The sequence below is a fragment of the Cervus elaphus genome, chromosome 30, assembly GCF_910594005.1.
Source record: "Cervus elaphus chromosome 30, mCerEla1.1, whole genome shotgun sequence".
In the NCBI taxonomy this organism is placed as follows: Eukaryota; Metazoa; Chordata; class Mammalia; order Artiodactyla; family Cervidae; genus Cervus; species Cervus elaphus.
Genome location: NC_057844.1, coordinates 67,850,879 through 67,875,546, shown reverse-complemented (window position 1 = coordinate 67,875,546; position 24,668 = coordinate 67,850,879). Strand labels below are relative to the sequence as shown.

Sequence of the window (24,668 nt, the reverse complement as noted above, 5' to 3'; positions counted from 1 at the left end):
TGACATACTGAGTGCAGCAAATTCACAGCATCATCTTTCAGGATTTGAAATAACTCAACTGGAATTCCATTACCTCCACTAGCTTTGTTCATAGTGCTGCTTCCTAAGGCCCACTTGACTTCACATTCCAGGATGTCTGGCTCTTGGTGAGTGATCACACCATCGTGATTATCTGAGTTTTGAAGATCTTTTTTGTACAGTTCTTCTGTTATTCTTGCCACCTCTTCTTAATATCTTCTGCTTCTGTTAGGTCCATACCATTTCTGTCCTTTATCGAGCCCATCTTTTCATGAAATGTTCCCTTGGTATCTCTAATTTTCTTGAAGAGATCTCTAGTCTTTCCCATTCTGTTGTTTTCCTCTATTTCTTTGCACTGATTACTGAGGAAGGCTTTCTAATCTCTCCTTGCTATTCTTTGGAGCTCTGCATTCAAATGGGAATGCCTTTCCTTTTCTCCTTTGCTTTTCACTTTTCTTCTTTTCACTACTATTTGTAAGGCCTGCTCAGACAGCCATTTTGCTCTTTTGCATTTCTTTTCCATGGGGATGGTCTTGATCCCTGTCTCCTGTACAATGTCATGAACCTCCGTCCATAGTTCATCATGCACTCTGTCTATCAGATCTAGTCCCTTAAATCTATTTCTCACTTCCACTATATAATCAGAAGTCATTTGATTTAGGTCATACCTGAATGGTCTAGTGGTTTTCCTTACTTTCTCTGATTTAAGTCTGAATTTGGCAATAAAGAGTTCATGATCTGAGCCACAGTCAGCTCCTGGTCTTGTTTTTGCTGAATTTATAGAGTTCTCCATCTTTGGCTGCAAAGAATATAATCAACCTGATTTCGGTTTTGACCATCTGGTGATGTCCGTGTGTAGAGTCTTCTCTTGCGTTGTTGGAAGAGGGTGTTTGCTATGACCAGTGCGTTCTCTTTCCAAAACTCTGTTAACCTTTGCCCTGCTTCATTCCATACTCCAAGGCCAAATTTGCCTGTTACTCCAGGTATTTCTTGACTTCCTACTTTTGCATTCCAGTCCCCTATAATGAAAAGGGTGTCTTTTTTGGATGTTAGTTCTAAAAGGTCATGTAGGTCTTCATAGAACCATTCAACTTCAGTTTCTTCAGTGTTACTGGTTGGGGTATAGGCTTGGAATTATCATGATATTAAATGATTTGCCTTGGAAATTAACAGAGATCATTCTGTCATTTTTGAGATTGCATCCAAGTACTCCATTTCAGACTCTTTTGTTGACGATGATGGCTACTCTATTTCGTCTAAGGGATTCCTGCCCACAGTAGTAGATATAATGGTCATCTGAGTTAAATTCACCCATTCCAGTCCATTTTAGTTTGCTGATTCCTAGAATGTCAACTCTCACTCTTGTCATCTCCTGTTTGGCCACTTCCAATTCATAGGCCTGACATTCCAGGTTCCTATGCAATATTGCTCTTTGCAGCATCGGATCTTGCTTCTATCACCAATCACATCCACAATTGGGTATTGTTTTTGCTTTGGTTCCATTCCTTCATTCTTTCTGGAGTTATTTCTCCACTGATCTCCAGTAGCATATTGGGCACCTACCGACCTGTGGAGTTCCTCTTTCAGTATCCTATCATTTTGCCTTTTCATACTGTTCATGGGTTCTCAAGGCAGGAATACTGAAGTGGTTTGCCATTCCCTTCTCCCGTGGATCACATTCTGTCAGACCTCTCTGCCGTGACCCATCCGTCTTGGGTGTCCCCACACGGCATGGCTTAGTTTCATTGAGTTAGACAAGGCTGTGATCTTGTGATCAGATTGGCTAGTTTTCTGTGATTATGGTTTCAGTGTGTCTGCCCTCTGATGCCCTCTCGCAACACCTACCATCTTACTTGGGTTTCTCTTACCTTGGACGTGGGGTATCTTTTTATGGCTGCTCCAGCAAAGCTCAGCTGCTGCTCCTTACCTTGGACAAGGGGTATCTCCTCACGTCTGCCCCTCCTGAAGTTGAACGTGGAGTAGCTCCTCTCAGCCCTCCTGTGCCTGGGCAGCCGCTGCTCCTTGGATGTGTGGTAGCTCCCCTCGGCCGCCACCCCTGACCTTGGGCGTGGGGTAGTTCCAAGACTATGCCAAAACCTTTGACTGTTTGGATCACAATAAACTGGGAAATTCTGAAAGAGATGGGAATACCAGACTACCTGACCTGCCTCTTGAGAAACCTATATGCAGGTTATGAAGCAACAGTTAGAACTGGACATGGAACAACAGACTGCTTCCAAACAGGAAAAGGAGTGGTTCCAAAAGGACTGGTTCCAAATATGTCAAGGCTGTATATTGTCACCCTGCTTATTTAACTTATATGCAGAGTACATCATGAGAAACGCTGGGCTGGAAGAAGCACAAGCTGGAATCAAGATTGCCGGGAGAAATATCAATAACCTCAGATATGCAGATGACACCACCATTATGGCAGAAAATGAAGAGGAACTAAAAAACCTCTTGATAAAAGTGAAAGAGGAGAGTGAAAAAGTTGGCTTAACGCTCAACATTCAGAAAACTAAGATCATGGCATCCGGTCCCATCACTTCATGGCAAATAGACAGGGAAGCAGGAGAAATAGTGTCAGACTTTATTTTGGGGGCTCCAAAATCACTGCAGATGGTTCTTGGACACCCGTATTATCTATGAAAGTATTATGCCCATCCACTGATACAGGGATTCCAAAAAAGATAAGCAAAGAACCTCATTAGGTGGTTCCCAGGTGTAAAAACCTTGCTGACCTCTTGCTAATCATAGTCACAGATGACATTTCAGAGCAGCAATAAAACCTCCTGGATACCCTCTGATCCAGAGTCCTTGTTTTGCTGCAAATACATCAGAGGTCCAGGCAGGTAACAGGACATGTCCAGAGTGACAGTGAGCAAGTGACAAAGCTGGGGTCAGGACTCTGCTCTCTGATCCCTCCCTTCCTGCCAAGGAGGAAATGGACACAAGGGGCCCCAACTTCATGTCCCAAACATGCAGAAAACAGGAAAGTGGTCCATGTTTATAAACATCACAGCACATACAGAAGAATCACTGTGCAGGCCAGTCCTGCAGGTCCCCTTCCCACCAGGGTCTGTGCTGCACACATGCCCTAGGCTGGGTGAAGCCCCAGGACACCGCCCGCATTACCAGTCCAGTCACCCCACGTGGCTGCAGCAAAGCATCAGCTCCGATGGAAAATACTGAATGAGGGCCACTGTCCCAGTACCTGTTCTTCTCCAGAGATGCTCAAGTGTGGGGAAAAAGATAAGGCTGAGCTTTCCAGAAAGGCAAGGTCATAAAAGAAATAGCCACACAGTGGTCTGGGTCTTTGGAGCCTGATCTGGACATCAAAAATTCAACTTGATTAAGGTAATTATTAACCCATTTCTTATGAAATGCCTGAAATCTATTTATTTCCCATCCCACTTTCATAAATCACCCAATTTTTTAATAAGTTGTTCCTTATAAACTTCCTCAATTGAAAGACAGCACAGCACTGTGGAGTCTAGAGTGCTGCTGAAACAGCTCTGAACCTGAGCTGCCAGTATTGAGGTGAGTCATTTCTTCTCACCAAGTCTCCATTTTACCAACTATAAAATGAGGTGGTAACATCAAAAACACTGGTAAAAGATTCATAACTCGTATTTCTTTTTATGTGTGTACATGTGTGCACATGTGAGTGATACACAGAAAACACATTGGCACAAGGGCTCAATAAATGACAGGTATTGTCTCACTGTCTTACATTTGCTTTCCCTTTTATTTTCTTACACAGTATATATGTCGCTTAATAAAAATCTAGTTCATTACTGCTAACGACATCATTTCTGCAAAAGCACAATCATCTATTAACAATAACCCAGGAGAAAGAAACAAGATGGTTAAATAAGCAATTTTATTTGTCCACATCATCATAAAATGGTACTCACCTGAAACAATCTATGAAATTCAAGCCATTGTTCAAGCAAAATTACTATTTCCTCAGAAAGAGGGTCTGGAGCCTTCAATCCCACACCTTTGAAAGTCTGTCCCAGCCTTTTCTTCACAGGATAAAAGAAGTCATATGTCCAGACTGCATTGAACAGACCCCAGGGGAAGCCCTTTAACATTGTTATTCACTGATTTTTCTAACCCAAGAGAGTAACATAGTATTTATCAGTATTTAAATTTTTCTTTCTTTTTGCCAAATTATATTCTCCTATCAGTTAAGTTTAGTTTTCTTTATTCACTAATTTATATCCCAATGTACAGTTAAACATTTCATCTTGCCATTTCCTGTGAAACTCAATGCCATTTCTGAAAACAACCTCTCCATAGTAAAAGATGCAGTATTAAAAAGAAATGTTAAAGCATTCCATTTTCTTTCAAGAATAAACTACAAGTCAAAAATGAAGTGGAGAGGGAAACCTAGAGACTGAAATGGAGCAAGAAGGCATCAACCAAGTGCAATGGACAGACCTCATATAGAGTCTGATTTCAACAATGGTGAAGGAGATTTCTCGGTGATATGATTAACAACATGTAAACACAGATTAGGAGAAAATAATAGCAAATGAAGCAATTGACAAAGAATTAATCTCAAAAATATGCAAGCAGCTGATGCAGCTCAATACCAGAAAAATTAACAATTCAATCAAAAAATGGGCCAAATAACTAAACAGACATTTCTCCATAGAAGACATACAGATGGCTAACAAACACATGAAAAGATGCTCAACATCACTTATTATCAGAGAAATGCAAATCAAAACCACAATGAGGTACCATCTCATGCCAGTCAGAATAACTGCTATCAAGAAGTCTACAAACAATAAATTCTGGAGAGGATAAGGAAAAATGGGAGCCCTCCTACACTGTCAGTGGGAATGCAAACTAGTACAGCCACTATGGAGAACAGTGTGGAGATTCCTTAAAAAACTGGAAATAGAACTGCCATATGACCTAGCAATCCCACTGCTGAACATACACACCAAGGAAACCAGAATTGAAAGAGATACATGTACCCCAATGTTCATCACAGCACTGTTTACAATAGCCGGGACATGGAAGCATCCTAGATGTCTACCGGCAGATGAATGGATAAGAAAGCTGTGGTACATATACACAATGGAATATTACTCTGCCATTAAAAAGAATACATTTGAATCAGTTCTAATGAGGTGGATGAAACTGGAGCCTATTATACAGAGTGAAGTAAGTCAGAAAGAAAAACACCAACACAGTATACTAACACATATATATGGAATTTAGAAAGATAGTAACAATGACCCTAAATGCAAGACAGCAAAAGAGACACAGATGTAAAAAATAGTCTTTTGGACTCTGTGTGAGAAGACGAGGGTGGGATGGTTTGAGAGAATAGCAATGAAGCATGTATATTATCATATGTGAAATAGATCACCAGTCCAGGTTCAATGCATGAGACAGGGTGCTCAGGGCTGGTGCACTGGGATGACCCTGAGGGATGGGATTGGGAGGGAGTTGGGAGGGAGGGTTAGGATGGGAAACACATGTACACCCATGGCTGATTCATGTCAATGTATGGCAAAAAACACTACAATATTGTAAGATAATTAGCCTCCAATTAAAATAAATTAATTAATTAAAAAACCACACAGACTAGCTTGATGATATTCAAGAATTTGAGCTATTTTTCAGGGGAAATAATGTGGTGATTTTTTTTCCCAAAGGCTATCCTATCTTGTAGAGAAAACTAATGATATGTTTACAGATGAACTAATCTGAGGTCTACGACCTGCTTCAGAATACTCCGGTGTGGAGGTGGGGCTGGCAGGGGGCAGGGGTAGAGATGCAGCAAGACTGGCCACCAGCTGATCTTGGCTAAAGCTGGGGGTGGTACACGAGAGTTCATTACACTACACTATTTCTGTAAATTTTGGTAATCATTCATTAAAGAAAGAAATTAAAAAGTGAATAAAACCTTATAAAATTAAACAACCATCCACTACTTTCTAAAGGCATATCTGTAAGTGCTGCTATCACATTGGCATTGAAACAGCTGGGTTACACATGTATATTTACCCAGAAGTCTTTCAAAATTTGAAACAAAACTTTAGTAAACCCTGTAGTTTAAACCAACACTATCATTATTTGAAATTTAAGTATATGCAACTCAAAGTCATTACTCACCTCTTCCAAAGCACAAGCCTTTATTACTTTTATATATCGTTCCTTTTCATATTTCTTCCCAAATAAAATGTTACTCCTCACAGTTCCTGAGAACACCCAGGGCTGCTGAGACACATACGCGATCCTCCCGTGCACGCTGACCTGTCCCTGGCTCGGGGGCAGCTCCCCCAGCACAGCACTTAACAGTGACGACTGAAACAGATGGCAACACACACACGTGAATAGGCAGCACTCAGGATAGAACAAGACCCATAGCACAGCACACCCCACTGTTGCACTTGATACACTATAGAACCCTTTCATTTAGAACAGGATGCAGTAGAGCCCTGGCAATTGCTAAAAAAAAAAAAAAAAAAGAAAGAAAGAAAGAAAAGAACCCTATTGGTCCACGTACTACTAGTAGTTGATAAGAAACATTAATATAATACTATAACAATCTAAACTGCTCAGAATTTCCCCCAAATGAAAAATTATACTCAGAAAAGACTAGCTAAGAAAGCTAAACATTCTTAACTAGCACAGCAGTGCAGCAGGATGAGTATTTCATGTATCCAATGTTTCATGTAGTTGTTTCTGCATCCAAGTATCCTTTAGTTGACAAACACTTACTATTAAAAAGCTACATGAGAAGAATATATCCAAAGATTATTATTAAAAGAACTCTGAAGTGAGTTGTGTTCAAAGAGCAAAAGTCCATCCTAGAGGAAATCATGACTCTCTTGTGTACACATCACATCTAGATTTTCACATTTTGTTGTTTCAGACCAAGTACAGCTCTGGTTCCAAATAGCGAAAGGAGTATGTCAAGGCTGTATATTGTCATCCTGCTTATTTAACCTATACGCATAGTGCATCATGAGAAATGCTGGACTGGATGAAGCACAAGCTGCAATCAAGATTGCCAGGAGAAATAGCAATAACCTCAGATATGCAGATGACACCACCTTTATGGCAGAAAGTGAAGAAGAACTAAAGAGCCTCTTAATGAAAATGAAAAAGGAGAGTGAAAAAGTTGGCTTAAAACTCAACATTCAGAAACCAAAGATCATGGCATCTGGTCCCATCACTTCAAGGCAAATAGATGGGTAAACAGTGGGAACAGTGACAGACTATTTTTGGGGGCTCCCAAATCACTGCACAAGGTGACTGCAGCCATGAAATTAAAAGACACTTGCTCCTTGGAATAAAAGTTATGACCAACCTAAAAAGCTTATTAAAAACAGAGATATTACTTTGCCAACAAAGGTCCATCTAGTTAAAGCTATGGTTTTTCCAGTAGTCATCTAGTGAGAGTTGGACTATAAAGAAAGCTGAGCATCAAAGAATTGATGCTTTTGAACTGTGGTGCTGGAGAAGACTCTTGAGAATCTCTTGGACTGCAAGGAGATCCAACCAGTCTATCTAAAGGAAATCAGTCCTGAATATTTATTGGAAGGACTGATGCTGAAGCTGAAGCTCCAATACTTTGGCCACATGATGCGAAGAACTGACTCTTTGGAAAAGACCCTGATGCTGGGAAAGATTGAAGGCAGGAGGAGAAGGGGACGACAGAGGATGAAATGGTTGGATGGCATCACCGACTCAATGGACATGAGTTTGAGTGGACTCTGGGAGTTGGTGATGGACAGGGAGGCCTGGCATGCTGCAGTCCATGGGGTTGCAAAGAGTCAGACACAACTGAATTGAACTGAACTGACAGCTGCATGTTTACTTCAAATCTTTAACAACACATAGGTGTGGTATGTGTGTGTCCACATCACACTAAACTGAAATAATCTGCCTGTGTATCAGTCTCACCCAGTAACCTGGTTTACTCTGGAGGGCAGAGGCATCAGGGTCTTGCTCACGTCTGAATCTTTTGCTCCAGCACATGACTGCAACTTTACTACACGTGCACTGATGGGAACAAATCAAGTCACATGAGGAAATGCTCAGAACTTCCCAGAAGAGCCTTTGCAACCTCCAGACTTCATGGAGGGGCCACCGTAATGAAAAGGAAGTCCCCATGTCTCTGACCATCCTGAACAGCTGTCACACAAATAATTTCCTTTAATGAGATGTCCAAATTCCCAACAAACTGTTTCCAACTGTACAACATGAAGCACCAAGAAGGAAAACGATGCACATTTACCCAGATTTATGTGGCCATGAAACCTTCTTGTAAAATAGAAGTTCCATGGAACGCACCTAGAGAAATGCTGTTTTAGATACATCTAATTAAAACTGTTTTCCTTATAGCAGCATGAAAAGTCAAAGAAAAGTCCTTCCCCAATAAGAAAATACTGGCAGGACTTCCCTGGTGGTACAGTGGTTAACACTCTGTGTTTCCACTGCAGGGTGCATGGTTTTGATTCCTGGTTGGGGAACTAAGAGCCCACATACCTCACAGGTGTAGCAAAAAAATTTTTAAAAAAGTAAACCAGAGGCAGACATTCTTGCAATGGATGCTGAAGGAAAGTTCTGTCTTCTTGCCAATAAAACTAATAAAGATCTTTCTCAAAGGAAAAAAAAATTGTGTTACTAGCAACAAAAAGTCAGAAGGAGAAATTAAGGAAATAATCCCATTCATCATTGTATCAAAAAGAATAAAATGCTTAGGGAAAAAAATTACCTAAGGAGACAAAAGACCAAAATGAAGAAAACTGTAAGACACTGATGAAAGAAATCAAAGATGACATGAACAGATACACTGTGTTCTTGGACTGTAGGAATCAATATTGTGAAAAGGACTATACTACCCAAAGCAATATACAGATTCAATGCAATCCCTGTCAAATTACCCATAGCATTTTTCACAGAACTAGAACAAAAATTTCTGCAATTTGTTTGGAAACACAAAAGACCCCAAATAGCCAAAGTAATCTTGAGAAGAAAGAAACAAAACAAAACAGAGTTGGGAGAATCAAGCTCTCTGACTTCAGACTATAGTACAAAGCTATAGTAATCAAGACAGTACGGGGCTGGCACAAAAAAAAACAGAAATACAGATCAATGGAACAATATGGCAGGCCCAGACATAAACCCATGCACCTATAGACACCTTATCTTTGATAAAAGAGGCAAGAATATACATTAGAGAACATATAGCCTCTTCAATAAGTGGTGCTGAGAAAACTGGACAGCTACATGTAAAATAATGAAATTAGAACACTTCCTAACATCATATTGTTCTTGTTTTAGGAGGGAGATGTAGGTTCGATCCCCTGGAGGAGAGCATGGCAACCCACTCCAGTATTCCTGCTGGAGAATCCCCATGGACAGAGGAGCCTGGCAGGCTACAGTCCATGTGGTAGCAAAGAGTTGGACACGACTGAGTGACTAAACACAGCTCAGCACAGGAAGCTGCTTATATAGCACAGGGAGCTCAACTCAGTGCTCTGTGATGACCTGGGGGGTGGGGTGGGGGAGGGTGGGAGGGAGGCTCAAGAGGGAGGGGATATATATATATATACACATACTTACAGCTGAGTCATGCTGTTGTACAGCAGAAACTAACACAACATTGTGAAGCAATTATGGTTCCAGTTGAAAAATAAATTTAAAAAAAGAATGACCATGGATGACTTATTAAAACAATGTAAATCTAGGACAATAGAATAGCATTTTTAAAGAGCTGAAAGATATGGACTATAATCACCATGGAGATTTCACAAGTGTGACGATCAACAAAAACTTCTCAAGAGGGTAAATCTTTATAGATCCCTCTGTGGAATGAACTTACACTTTGGCTCAGAAGGTCCCTGGGTCCTCCAATGACTGTCCCAGACTCCTGTGCCCATAGGAAAACTATGCCAGGCCTCTCCATACTCTTCTCAGCAAGTTTCATGGCAATCACTGCAATCCTTACCAAATATCTCTTATATGACATTATAAATTATAAGGAATCAATACACTGTGTACATGTAAAACTTTCTGAGAATCAGGATGGATGTGTGGGACCAAAACTGAGGCAATGCAGACGTGGGTTTCACTGTAATTATTTTACTATTATTCAATTTCAATAAACTATCCTGTTTAAAAAAAACAAATAAACAAACATTGTACACACAGCTTTGGGCTCAACACTGAGAATTTAATAGGGACTGTAGTGTTGCATCAAGCTGCCAAAAGGCACCACAACTTACCTTTCCTGTGCCCACAGGTCCAACCACAGCTAACAGTTCACCAGGTCTGACAGTAAAGGAAAGGCCTTGTAGGGTTGGGGTTCTTAATTCCTGCAAATTAAAGTTTATAAAAACACATCCATTTCAATAAAATAAAGCCAAATGCTACAGAAAATGGAGAAAATAATATAATATTCATTGATATGCCAATTAACCCATATTTTTCTCCTGCCTATTTTAAGACATCCTGTCCTAGAGGCCTTTTCATCCAATCATATCTCTTTGGGAGTTTCAAGCAGCTTTAGTTACATTTAGACACCCACAGATTTTAAGTAGGTGAAATGATAAGGCACCTGCATGAAGTAAAAACTTCATGATGCATATTAACTTATTAAAATAACATACTCTATAGAATATCCAGTATGGGAAGTTTTTTAATCATTTATAAGTTTTCACTATGACCCTTGGCTTTAATTGACTATGTCTCATTAACCTCCACAAGGGAGCTACATAGGTATATGGCAGACCTGGCCCTTTAAATAATTTGAATCTCCACTAATCTCTCCATTTTCACTTGATGAAGAAAGAATCTCCGTAATGCTCAGCAAGCAAAGTAGCACTTTATACAAAGAAGTCATTCTCAATATGGGTTGGCCAAAAAGTCTGTTCAGTTTTTTCTGTAAGATGGCTCTAGTAGCACTAAATTGTCTTTAACTTTATTCAAAACAATGTTGTTAAGAATGTATTATGACAGCTGTTATATCAGCATGTATTAAAAAAATTTTTTTTAAATTGGTGAATTTTTGTGTAGCCATTTTAATATTAAAATAAAAAAGCAAAATTTTTGGCACATTATGTTTTACTATTTCTTTTTTTTTTTTTTTTTTGCTTTACTATTTCAAGAGAGGTAAAAATGCCACTTAAATGCAGAAAAAGATTTGTGCAGTGTATGGAGAATGTGCTGTGACTGATCAACTGTGTCAAAAGTGGCTTGCAAAGTTTTGTGCTGGATATTTCTTGTTGGATGATGCTCTACTGTTAGGTATGCCAGTGGAAGTTGATAGAGATCACATTAAGACATTGAGAACAAATAATGCTATACCATGCAGGAGACAGCTGACACACTCAAAATATTCAAATATTTCATTCAAAGTATTGAATGGAAATCGTCTGCACCAGCTTGGTTATGTTAATCACCTTGATATTTGAGTTTCACAGAAGTTAAGCAAAAAAACCCTTCTTGACCATATTTCTGCAAGCAGTTCTCCACTTAAACGTAACAGAATGGATACTGTACAATATTGTGGAACAGAATAGATTGCAGGCAAGTGAAATGCACCACCACCAACCACACCAAGAGCCAGTCCTCTTCCAAAGAAGGTGATGTTGTGTATATGGTGGAATTGCAATGGAATCCTCTATTATGAGCTCCTTCAGGAAAACCAAATGATTAATTTCAACAAATAATGCCCCCATTAGACCAACCAAAAGCAGCTCTCTACGAAAAGCATCCAGAATTACTCAACAGAAAATGCATAATCTTCCATCAGGATAATGCAAGACCGCATGTTTCATTGATGACCAGGCAAAAAACTGTTACAGATTCGCTGGGAAGTTCTTACTGATCCCCCGTACTCACCAGACATTGTACTTTTGGACTTCCACTTATTTCAGTCTTTACGAAATTCTCTTAATGGAAAAAATTCAATTCCCTGGAAAACTGTAAAAGGTATCTGGAACAGTTCTTTGCTCAAAAAGATAAAAAATTTAACCCAAAATTGTGAAAAATTGAAAAGTTCTTGGTAAAAATTAAAACTGTGTCTTTTATTTTTACTTAAAAACCAAAGAAACTTTTTAGGCAACCATAAAAAAACTCCTGTAAAATGCAGTCAAGGCTTTAATCTCACTAGAGCTCTAACTTAACACCAAAACCAACAAAAACAAAAAAGGGAATAGGTGTAAAGTATGGCATCATGGGTTATAGTGATAGCCCTAAATTTTACACCTATTATATGCATTATCTGCCCTGGCTAAACAGGGATAACAAAGTACTTCTGTTAAAAAAAAAAAGATGTGCTGTTGCATGTACAATCCAACACAAGAGCAAATGACAGAGTACTCATCTTGCCACTCACAAGTTGTATCGCTGAGTAATCTGTAAGTTCTAAGGTAAAGAGATTTAAGGGTATATATATACATATATATATATATACCCTTAAATATATATATATACACATTTATATATACTAAGTATTAAGAAAACTCAATAACTGCTAATTTTTTCTTTTTCTTAAGAGAGTGATCACATGTGATTAGCAAAATGCCTGAAAGGCTAAAGGAACAGGATCTAGATTAAAAGTTTGGAAAATCTAAGTAAAAAATTCCTCTGGAAATAACTGAAATGATTATGGGACAGTCACTTGCTAAAATAACAATTATTTTTAATCATCAAATTATACCAGATTTTATAGGTGTACAAACAGTATCAAGAATAGAGTTTACTCCTTGGAAGAAAAGCTATGAAAAACCTAGACAGCATATTAAAAAGCAGAGACATTACTTTGTTGACAAAGATGCATATAGTCAAAGCCATGGTTTCTCCAGTAGTCATGTATGGATGTGAGAGTTAAACTATAAAGAAAGCTGAGCACCAAAGAATTGATGCTTTTGAACTGTGGTGTTGGAGAAGACTCTTGAGAGTCCCTTGGACCGCAAGGAGATCCAACCAGACTAAGGAAATCAGTCCTGAATATTCACTGGAAGGACTGATGCTGAAGCTGAAGCACCAATACTTTGACCTTCTGATACGAACAGCTGACTCATTTGAAAAGACCCTGATGCTGGGAAAGAAGGAAGGCAGGAGGAGAAGGGGACGACAGAGAATGAGATGGTTGGATGGCATCACTGGCTTGATGGACATGAGTTTGAGCAAGCTCTGGGAGTTGGTGATGGACAGGGAGGCCTGCCATGCTGCAGTCCATGGGGTCACAAAGAGTCAGACACGACTGAGCCACTGAAGGGAACTGAACTGAACTGATCAAGAAGAAACTAAATTTTAATACATAAGAAACATTTTTAAGCTTATCCACTCCTTTCTTCTTGCCTGACACTTAGGGTTCCTATTTCACTACTTTTCACTTGGTTAAGACTACAAAATACAAACATCAGATTCCTGTCTGCAGATCTCAAAGTCTATCAGGGCCACACACTGAGTTCCCTCCCTGGTCAGGCTTCAGGATCAGGCACTGCTCTGCCACAACCAGAAGGCAGCAGCACTCGACAGCCCATGGGTACTGGGTAGGTTCCCTCATGGTTCAGGCTCTGGGGGCCACTGACTCAACAAAGATCATCAGCTGAGTCCCCCACTATATGTGAGAACAGTGTGAAACCCCTGCCCTGTGGAGATTTGGAGATGCCCCCAAATATACTTTAAAGATTAGAGATTGAGATCAATTCCCATCATTTCATGATGAGACTTGGGTCCACGAGACCATCCCCAAACTGTTCACCTGGCTGTCCAGTGGAGCCAGTTAGAGCTCATGTCTATCTCCTGCCTCCCAACCCAGCAGAGGCTTCATTAAGACTTAGTTTCTCTTTAAAACTTCCAATGTCTTTGCCTTTCTCCCTCCCAAAGGCCCTCTCCCCCATGACCTAACTTGACAGCCCCTAACTACTAACAACTCTGCCAAGGTGCACAGTCTTTCCATAGGCAAGTCCAGGACAACACAATAGGGTGTTCTGTACAACTATGCAAGTTGTACAGAAGTCTAAGAACATGTTCTTGGAAGTTCTTGGAAGAAGAACAAAACAGTGTATAATGTTGCATAGTTTGATACAAGAGAAATTTGGTAATTGGTCATATGGTGGCTCAGAAGGTAAAGAACCCACCTGCAATGCAGGAGACCTGGGTTTGATCCCTGGGTTGGGAAGATCCCCTGAAGGAGGGCATGGAAACCCACTCCAGTATTTTTGCCTGGAGAATCCCCACAGACAGAGGAGCCTGGTGGGCTACAGTCCATGGGGTCACAAAGACACAACTTAGCGACTGAAAAACAACATACAAAGTATGTGTCAACATTCACATAAAGTTAACACCATAATGGAATTTTAGTGGTGCCTTCCATAAATGCTTCAAGTGGATTATGATAAGAAATACCAAGCAGGAGGAAAATCTACTCTATTAAGGTAGGGTAGGTCAGGCACCTTGTATGAGTTCCCATGTGCAAAAGGTGTAGGGAGGTGGTTGTATATATTTGTTCTATATATTTATATAGCACATACTGCTGTCTTGTTGGTGGAGATGAAAGGTGCTGAGTCAGAAGTAGGTGAACGCAATGCAGGTGGCACAACAGAGTCACTGGCATGAAAGACAGGAGGAGTCTACAGAGCCTGGACATTTGCTCTGTGGTCCCCCCTCTGACAGTAGCCAGGCTCCCGGACTCTGCTCTGGAGGGTGGACCCTCTGGTAGAGGTGTCTCCTCCGAGTCCTTCCAGTCCTGGGGCGGGAGCAGCTTCCTGCCTTTGCAATCGCTGAGCTGCCTCATCCACCACTGCTTTGCCCTTTTCTGTTCTTTCATCTCCTATGTAACTAATTTCCTGCATGGAATCCCCCCTCCCCTGAATGCAGGTTTGGTTCTCCTGATTAATCCACACTGATACAGGAGGATGTACACAAAAAACTATAAAGCCGGAGGCCGGAGGAGACTTTCAGTTGTCTGTAACGGGGCTGCACTGGGAGTGAAAACTTGAGAACTTTTGGAGAGTGGTCCCTATTGTTTTTCCTATTTGCTAAATTTCAGAAATAAACCAAGTGCTGGGGAAATCTTTGTGATATCACCAGTTCTCCCTGTTAGAGCTTGCCACACAGTACAGCCCTTCAAGTTGGAATCACTGGTACTCACTATGCCCACCTGCTCTCTCCTCCTCCCCTGGCTGCCACCAAAGTAGCCAGAACCATCCAGAAGCTTAGGATAGAGGAGCCCCACCCTATCCCACAGCAAAGATCCAAATCACTCACACTATGTAATAAGATATTTAATAACATTAAGGCAAAAAACATACACTGATTGTATCCAAATCTCTGGTCTCTAACAACTGATTGTGTATTTGTTAGTTAACCATTTCTATACTGCAGCATTTTGTCTCTCCAATCCTACAAATTCTAACATTATAAATGAATTTACTTCAAGTTCAAAATATGATAACCCTTTGAAAGTTCTCTTGAAAATGAGACAAATAACAATATGTCAAATGCTTTGGGCCGACTTTATTTTTAGTGTTAGGAAGTGTTAGTCTCTCAGTCGTGTCTGACTCTTTGTGATCCCATGGATTGTAGCCCACCAGGTTCCTCTGTCCATGAAATTCTCCAAGTAAGAATACCACAGTGGTTTGCCCTTTCTTTCTTCCAACAACACCTCCCCTCTGTAAACGGGTACCCAAGCAAATTAGCTTGTCCTGTAAAGGAAAAGCCCAGATTGAGGGGGAAAAATGTTCCTGGTGTGCACACCAGAGCAGCTTACCCTTCAAAATCAAGCCCGTCGGCTTGTAACACAAAATGACACACAAAACAAGTGAACCGGTTGAATCAGCTATCAAATTGGGTAGACTTACCCTACAACCGAAATTGAGTCTGTTGACTCTAGAAGTCTGTCAGTTCCTTGTCTCAATTGTCAAGCTCTGAGGGAAGCTGGTACCCCCTCAGGGAATCCTGAAGGAAAGAACCTCAGGACAAATGATCCCAGCAGGTGCTAGGGTCTTGCTCCAATATTCCCTGATTGGTGCCAGCTAGCCACGATCAGCAAGGCTCCTGGCTGACTAAGACAAATTGTTACCATGTCCAACCTCACTCTGCTCACCACATGACAGGCAATGAATCTGAGAGAAAAGGTTTTGAGGCAAGGAAAAGACCTTAATTGGGGAGTTGGCAGATCAAGAAGACTGCAGGCTAGTGCTTCAAAACAACCATCTTTATTTTTAGTCTCTATTAATTGCAAAACTCATTCCTGATTCAGAATTTTTATAACATAATTCCATGGTAAATGGGCAAGTCACATTTTGTATCATGTGTAAAATCTCAAAATCCTCCAATAAATCTATGTCACAGTTGTCCTTTAGCAGTCACAATCATGAAATTAAGGATTTGTTACCTTATCCCAAAAAGCAGTGAAATCTTGCATGTTCACAACTGTTTTACCATCTGATGGCAGCTGATGATTGCACTGTGGTAGCTCATCAAGTAACAGAAAGTTCTACAGAAAAAGGAAAAACACAGACTGTTTAAACTATAGGAACAAAGCACAAGCAAAATAATTGCTTCCATGGAATTTGCAATATATTTTACACTGTATTTCATTATGTTCTATTCTGTTCAGTTCAGTCGCTCAGTCATGTCCAATTCTTTGTGACCCCATGAACCGCAGCACGCCAGGCGTCCCTGTCCATCACCAACTCCCAGAGTTCACCCAAACCCATGTCCACAGAGTCAGTGATGCCATCCAACCATCTCATCCTCTGTCGTCCCCTTCTCTTCCTGCCCCCAATCCCTCCCAGCATCAGGGTCTTTTCAAGTGAGTCAACTCTTTGCATCAGATGGCCAAAGTATTGGAGTTTCAGCTTCAACATCAGTCCTTCCAATGAATATTCAGGACTGATCTCCTTTAGATTGGTTGGATCTCCTTGCAGTCCAAGGGACTCTCAAGAGTCTTCTCCAACACCACATTTCAAAAGCATCAATTCTTCGATGCTCAGCTTTCTTCACAGTCCAACTCTCACATCCATACATGACCACTGGAGAAACCACAGCTTTGACTAGATGGATCATTGTTGGCAAAGTAATGTCTCTGCTTTTTAATATGCTATCTAGGTTGGTCATAACTTTCCTTCCAAGGAGTAAGTGTCTTTTAATTTCATGGCTGCATTCACCATCTGTAGCATTCATTATGTTAGGTCATTAGAAATACTAAATAATATGTAGTATAAACTATTATAGCATATAATATAGTACATACAGTATACACATATAGCCTATAGTGTGTATATATGTACACACACACACAAAAAAAAAAGAGTTACAGGCCATGGAACTATCTTTGTAACTTTCTTAACAAGTATACTGGCTCCCATTCAAAGAACAAATATGTCTCCAAATTTGAACACATCAAGAACCGGGACATTTTTATTGTGTCATTAACAATACACACAGGTTTTGACAGAAAATGATTTCATAAGTATTTACTGAATCCCGCCAGGTTCCAAGCACCATGCAACACTGCTGTGAACACAGAGAGGAAGGTCATTCCCAGACCTTCAGCAATCAGGTGGCAAAGGACAGGCTGAGAGAATAAGACCTATGGAAGAAACTCCCAATGAAAGCCTTACTCTGGGGGGATCGGCATGGGGAATACATGTAAATCCATGGCTGATTCATGTCAATGTATGACAAAGCCCACTACAGTATTGTAGAGTAATTAGCCTCCAATTAATAAAAATAAATGAAAAAATAAATAAATAAAATTTTAATTCCTGTGGGGGGCGGGGGGAGAAAGCCTTACTCTGCTTTCCTCCTCCTCTGTATCAAATCCCTATCACTGCTTGTCGTTCAGTTCAGTTCAGTTCAATTGCTCAGTCATGTCCGACTCTTTGCGACCCCATGAATCGCAGCACGCCAGGCCTCCCTGTCCATCACAAACTCCCGGAGTTTACTCAATCTCATGCCCATCGAGTGAGTGATGCCATCCAGCCATCTCATCCTCTGTCGGCCCCTTCTCCTCCTGCCCCCAATCCCTCCCAGCATCAGGGTCTTTTCCAACGAGTCAACTCTTCGCATGAGGAGGCCAAAGTTTTGGAGTTTCAGCTTCAGCATCAGTCCTTCCAATGAACACCCAGGACTGATCTCCTTTAGGATGGACTGGTTGGATTTCCTGCAATCCAAGGGACTCTCAAGAGTCTTCTCCAACACCACACTTCAAAAGCATCAATTCTTTGGTGCTCAGCTTTCTTCACAGTCCAACTCTCACATCCATACTTGACCACTGGAAAAACCATAGCCTTGACCAGACGGACCTTTGTTGACAAAGTAATGTCTCTGCTTTTTAATATGCTATCTAGCTTGGTCATAACTTTCCTTCCAAGGAGTAAGTGTCTTTTAATTTCATGGCTGCAATAACCATCTGCAGTGATTTTGGAGCCCCAAAAAATAAAGTCTGACACTGTTTCCACTGTCTTCCCATCTATTTCCCATGAAGTGATGGGACCAGATGCCATGATCCTAGTTTTCTGAATGTTAAGCTTTAAGCCAACTTTTTCACTCTCCTCTTTCACTTTCATCAACAGGTTTTTTAGTTCCTCTTCACTTTCTGCCATAAGGGTGGTGTCATCTGCATATCTGAGGTTATTGATATTTCTCCCGGCAATCTTGATTCCAGCTTGTGCTTCTTCCAGCCCAGCATTTCTCATGATGTACTCTGCATATAAGTTAAATAAGCAGGGTGACAATATACAGCCTTGATGTACTCCTCTTCCTATTTGGAAGCAGTCTGTTGTTTCATGTCCGTTCTAACTGTTGCTTCCTGACCTGCATATAGGTTTCTCAAGAGGCAGGTCAGGTGGTCTGGTATTCCAATATCTTTCAGAATTTTCCACAGTTTATTGTGATCCACATAGTCGAAGGCTTTGGTGTAGTCAATAAAGCAGAAATGCAGGTATGACCTAAATCAAATCCCTTATGACTATACAGTGGAAGTGAGTAATAGATTTAAGGGACTAGATCTGATAGACAGAGAGCCTGATGAACTATGGATGGAGGTTCATAACATTGTACAGGAGACAGGGATCAAGACCATCCCCATGGAAAAGAAATGCAAAAAGGCAAAATGCTTGTCTGAGGAGGCCTTACAAATAGCTGTGAAACAAAGAGAAGTGAAAAGCAAAAGAGAAAAGGAAAGATATTCCCATTTGAATGCAGAGTTCCAAAGAATAGCCAGGAGAGATAAGAAAGCCTTCCTCAGTAATCAGTGCAAAGAAATAGAGGAAAACAACAGAATGGGAAAGACTAGAGATCTCTTCAAGAAAAGTAAAGATACCAAGGGAACATTTCATGCAAAGATGGGTTCAATAAAGGACAGAAACGGTATGGACCTAACAGAAGCAGAAGATATTAAGAAGAGGTGGCAAGAATACACAGAAGAACTGTACAAAAAAGATCTTCATGACCCAAATAATCTCAATGGTGTGATCACTCACCAAGAACCAGACATCCTGGAATGTGAAGTCAAGTGGGCCTTAGAAAACATCACTATGAACAAAGCTAGTGGATGTGATGGAATTCCAGTTGAGCTATTTCAAATCCTGAAAGTTGATGCTGTGAAAGTGCTGCACTCAATATGCCAGCAAATTTGGAAAACTCAGCAGTGGCCACAGGACTGGAAAAGGTCAGTTGTCATTCCAATCCCAAAGAAAGGCAATCCCAAAGAATGCTTGTCATTAGCTATCATTAAAATCATCATTCTTAAAAGATAATTCTATTAAGTCTCTATTTCTTTCTTACTTTTCACAAGCATCTTTTCACAAACACATGTCTCTGCTCCTTAGTCAAAGTCCTCTACTTCTCAACAAATGATCACATCTTCCACTTCTAGCTATTTTCCACACCAATTATTAATAGGAACTAGTCAATGCAATTTAGCTGAATAAAATAAAGTCTTGAAAATCATTAGAAAACCAATATAATCATATACAGGAAACTCCCTCTTACCCTTTAAATGCTAGAAATAATTCAATGAGAAAAGACACAGTGGGAGAGAAATTGAACAACAAAGACTACTCCCACCCCCACCCCCAAGTACTATGAAGAGGTGGCAGAGACTACTGGCTGTCCTCAAAACCTGCTCTCTTTCTTTTTTCTCTCTCTCTCTTTTTTTTTTTTTTTTTTCTTTTCTTTTTTGTTTTTTATTAGTTGGAGGCTAATTACCTCACAACATTTCAGTGGGTTTTGTCATACATTGACATGAATCAGCCATGGAGTTACATGTATTCCCCATTCCGATCCCCCCTCCCACCTCCCTCTCCACCCGATTCCTCTGGGTCCTCCCAGTGCACCAGGCCTGAGCATTTGTCTCATGCATCCCACCTGGGCTGGTGATCTGTTTCACTATAGATAATATACATGCTGTTCTTTCGAAACCTCCCATGCTCACTTTCTTCCACAGAGTTCAAAAGTCTGTTCTGTACTTCTGTGTCTCTTTTTCTGCTCTGCATATAGGGTTATCATTACCATCTTTCTAAATTCCATATATATGTGTTAGTATGCTGTAATGTTCTTTATCTTTCTGGCTTACTTCACTCTGTATAATGGGCTCCAGTTTTATCCATCTCATTAGAACTGATTCAAATGAATTCTTTTTAATGGCTGAGTAATATTCCATGGTGTATATGTACCACAGCTTCCTTATCCATTTGTCTGCTGATGGGCATCTAGGTTGCTTCCATGTCCTGGCTATTATAAACAGTGCTGCGATGAATATTGGGGTGCACATGTCTCTTTCAGATCTGCTCAAAACCTGCTCTCTTTCTTCTGTGCTAACAAAACCTTGGGTTTTAGCTGCCTTGGCAACCTGGAAAGAGGTCCTCTCTCTCCTGCCTCCTGAGCAGATAGGAGCAGCCAAGTGACTAAATACAGGTCAGTGGAGGGTGACAACAACCAGAACCTTTCTCCACCCCATGGCCTGAGCCTTGGAGGCTGCCAGCCTGGTCAAAGTCACAATGCATTTGACATCATGGAGGATCATGCTAGCCACAGGGCTTGTTACAGGTTAAATCATATCCCTCTCCCAAAAGATACACTAAAGTTCTATGTAGGAACTCCAGTTACATCAAAATGTGACTTTATTTGGAATTAGGGTCTGATTAAGATGCAATCGTACTGGAGTTAGGCTGGCCCTGAATCCAATATGACTGATGTCCTTATAAGGGGACCCAGAGACAAACACAGGCAGAAAACAGCCACCTGAAGCAAACAGAAACTGGAGTGGTGGCAGTTAAAAACCAAGGAACCCAAGGTTTGCCTGCAACCACCAAAATCTAGAAGAGGCAAAGAAAGATTCTCCCTGTGACCAGAATTCAGAGGGATCAGTGACCCTGCTGACACCTTGATTTCAGACTTCCAACCTCCACAACTGGGAAACAATAAACTTCTGTTGTTTTAACCACCTGTTTGTAGTACTTGGTTATGGCAGCCCCAGAAAACAGATACAAAGCCTTACAAGGGTTCTTGCATGATTGAAAAACAAACTATATTTCTGTGAAAAGTAGCTTTATCATGCATAATTCTAGGGCCTACAGGCACAGAATCTTAACCAACACAGAGGACAACTGAAACAAGCGTGTGATGATGTTCAAAAAAGAAAATGGATGTGAATAGTAAGCTACTACCCTAAACCTCATAAATAGCCTTCAAGTCCTTGACACCCTTATCTATTGTGCCATAAAGCTACAAATTTGATAACCACCTTTGACTTCAAAAGAACAACTGTTCCTCTTCCTCCTTTGTCACCAGGTCCTGGTGGTGGCAGGCAAGGCACAAGGACCACGTTGGGTTGGACCCTGCAAGAAGTTTCTGTGGCACTAGAACAAGGCCAGGTTACTCCAACTGAGCTCTGTCAAAGATAGCTCTCCTTTATCAAGAAGACCAAGTTACTGTATCAGGAGAGGTGGTCTTAAAGCAAGTTGAAGAATCAGAGAAAAGATATAAAAAAGGTCACTCACTAGGGGATTTAGATGAAATTCCTATTGCGGTAAAAGACAACTTTAGCACATCTGGCATTGAGACAACGTGTGCATCAAATGTGCTGAAAAGTTATGTATCACCTTAAAATGCCAGACAGGTTGTTGGATCAGGGAGCTCTGTTAATGGTAAAAAACAAACTTAGATGAGTTTGCTATGGGATACAGAAGCACAGATGGCATTTTTGGACCAGTTAAAAACCCATGGAGCTATTCAAAACAATATAGAGAAAAGAGGAAGCAGAAGTCTCATGGTGATAATAAGTATTCAAATTGTCTTATCACCGGAGGAAGCTCAGGAGGGAGTGCAGAGGCTGTGTCAGCATTCACTTGCTTCGTTGCTTTAGGACCAGATTCCAGAGGATCAACCAGCAATCCAGCTGCCCACTATGAGGTTGTTGGTTTAAATCCCAGCTATGACTTAGTTTCTTGTCATGGCCTCATTCCCTGGTGATTTCAATGATGTGCCCAGAATCTTAACTAGATGTGTGGCTGATGCAGCCATCATGTTGAATATACTAGCTGGGCAGGATCTCTAAGATTCTACCACAAGTTAAGATCCTGTTAAAACCATTTATGCTTCCCAGTTTAACAGATGTGAGCAAACAATGTATAGGAATTCCAAAGGAATATCTTATACCAGAATTGTCAAGTGAAGTACAATCTCTTTGGTCCAAAGCTGCTAATCTCTTTGAGCCTGAGGGGGCCAAAGTAATTGAAGTGTCCCTGCCCAAATCAGTTATTCAGTTGTCTGCTACCATGTACTGTGTACATCAGAAGTGTCATCAAATAGGCAAGATTTGATAGGTTAGAATATGGTCACGGATTTGACATCGATGTGTCTACTGAAGCCATATATGCTGCAACTAAACAAGAAGGGTTCAATGATGTGGTGAGGGGAAGAATCCTCTCAGGAAACTTTCTTATTAAAATAAAACTATGAGAACTATTTTATCAAAGCAGAGAAAGTGAGATGACTCATTGCTAATGATTTTGTGAATGTTTTTAACCCTGGAGTAGAGGTTTTGCTAACTTCCACTACCTTGAGTGAGGCAGTGCCATACACAAAGTGCATCAAAGAAGACAACAGAACATGAATTACCCAGGGTGATATTTTTACACCAACTGTAAATATGGCAGAATTGCCAGTGGTGAGTGTCCCTATGGCCCTGTCAAGCCAAGGATTGTCAACAGGACTGCAGTTTAATGGTTGTGCATTTTTTGACCAGCTGCTTTTCTACAGTTTGCAAATGGTTTGAAAAACAAGTACAGTATCCTGTTACTCAACTTCTCAAACTAATGGATGGTTGTTCATCAAACTTTGAAAATTAAAAGTTATCTCTGCTTCTTTAAAATAGCAGTAATAACTATACCATGCAAATTATAATGACTTTTAAAGCTTTTTTATTCTAGATAATTCAAGTGATCTTGTAATTTGGTTCATTGTCAGTACAATCATTCCTTGAAATCACTTTTTAAAAGTCTTGTGATGTAGTAATTATAAAAAAATCTGTCAACATTTATTAAGCATTCACTAAGTATAAACAAAATATAGGATTTCTATTATAATACAATATACATGTCCCTGAAAAATGATGCATTCTGCCAAAATGTTCATTAAAAACAATGCTGCCTACAGTACAAGTAAGCTTAGGGGTAAATCTTTCAAAACTTCTACATCTTTGTAACCAAAGCACTAACAAAATCACTGGTGCCCTTATTTTTGACAAAGGAGGCAAGAATATCCAATGGGGCAAAGATAGTTTCCTCAATAAGTGCTGCTGGGAAAACTGGATAGTTACATGTAAAAGAATGAAATTAAAATACTTCTTAACACCATATACAAAGATAAAGTCAAAATGGATTAAAGATCTAAATATAAGACCATAAACTATAGAATCTTAGAGGAAAACATAGGCAGAACACTCTATGACATAAATCACAGCAAGATCCTCTATGACCCACCTGCTACAGTAATGGAAATTAAAAATAAATTAACAATGGGACCTAAGTATATTTAAAAGCTTTTTCACAGTAAAGGAAACTGTAAACAAGGTGAAAAGACAACCCTCAGAATGGGGAAAAATAATAGCAAATGAAACAACTGACAAAGGGTTAATTTCAAAAATATACAAGCAGCTTATACAAATCAATACCAGAAAAACAAATAACCCAATGAAAAATTGGCAAGAGACCTAAGCAGACATTTCTCCAAAGAAAATATGTAGATGGCTAATAATTACATGAAAAGATGTTTAACGTCATTCATTATTAGAGAAATGCAAATCAAAACTGCAATGAGATATGACCTCATACCAGTCAGAATGGCCATCATCAAAAATTCTACAAACAATAAATGCTGGAGAAGGTGTGGAGAAAAGGTAACCCTCTTGCACTGTTGGTGGGAATGTAAATTGATATAGCCACTATGGAGAACAGTATTAAAATTCCTTTAAAAACTAGGAATAAAATCACCATATGACCCAGCAATCCCACTACAGGGCACATACCCTGAGGAAACCAAAATTTAAAAAGACACGTGTACCCCGATGTTCACTGTAGCTCTAATTACAATAGCTAGGACACGGAGTCAAACTAAATGTCTATCAGCAGATGAAAAGATAAAGAAGG

General features: G+C 40.2%; 1 protein-coding gene and 1 pseudogene across 1 annotated transcript in view; one reads left to right on the top strand and one right to left on the bottom strand.

Moving 5' to 3' along the window:
- LOC122687098 (ATP-binding cassette sub-family C member 4-like) overlaps positions 1-24,668 on the bottom strand; it is a 324,734-nt gene that overhangs the window by 161,291 nt on the left and 138,775 nt on the right. The window contains exons 9-11 of the mRNA XM_043892538.1: positions 16,406-16,507; positions 10,281-10,370; positions 6,157-6,348 (exon numbers count right to left, since the gene is read on the bottom strand). Of these exons, the coding sequence (XP_043748473.1) occupies positions 6,157-6,348; positions 10,281-10,370; positions 16,406-16,507 (384 nt within the window). The remainder of the gene's footprint in view (positions 1-6,156; positions 6,349-10,280; positions 10,371-16,405; positions 16,508-24,668) is intronic.
- On the top strand, positions 21,662-23,390 carry LOC122687083 (annotated as a pseudogene).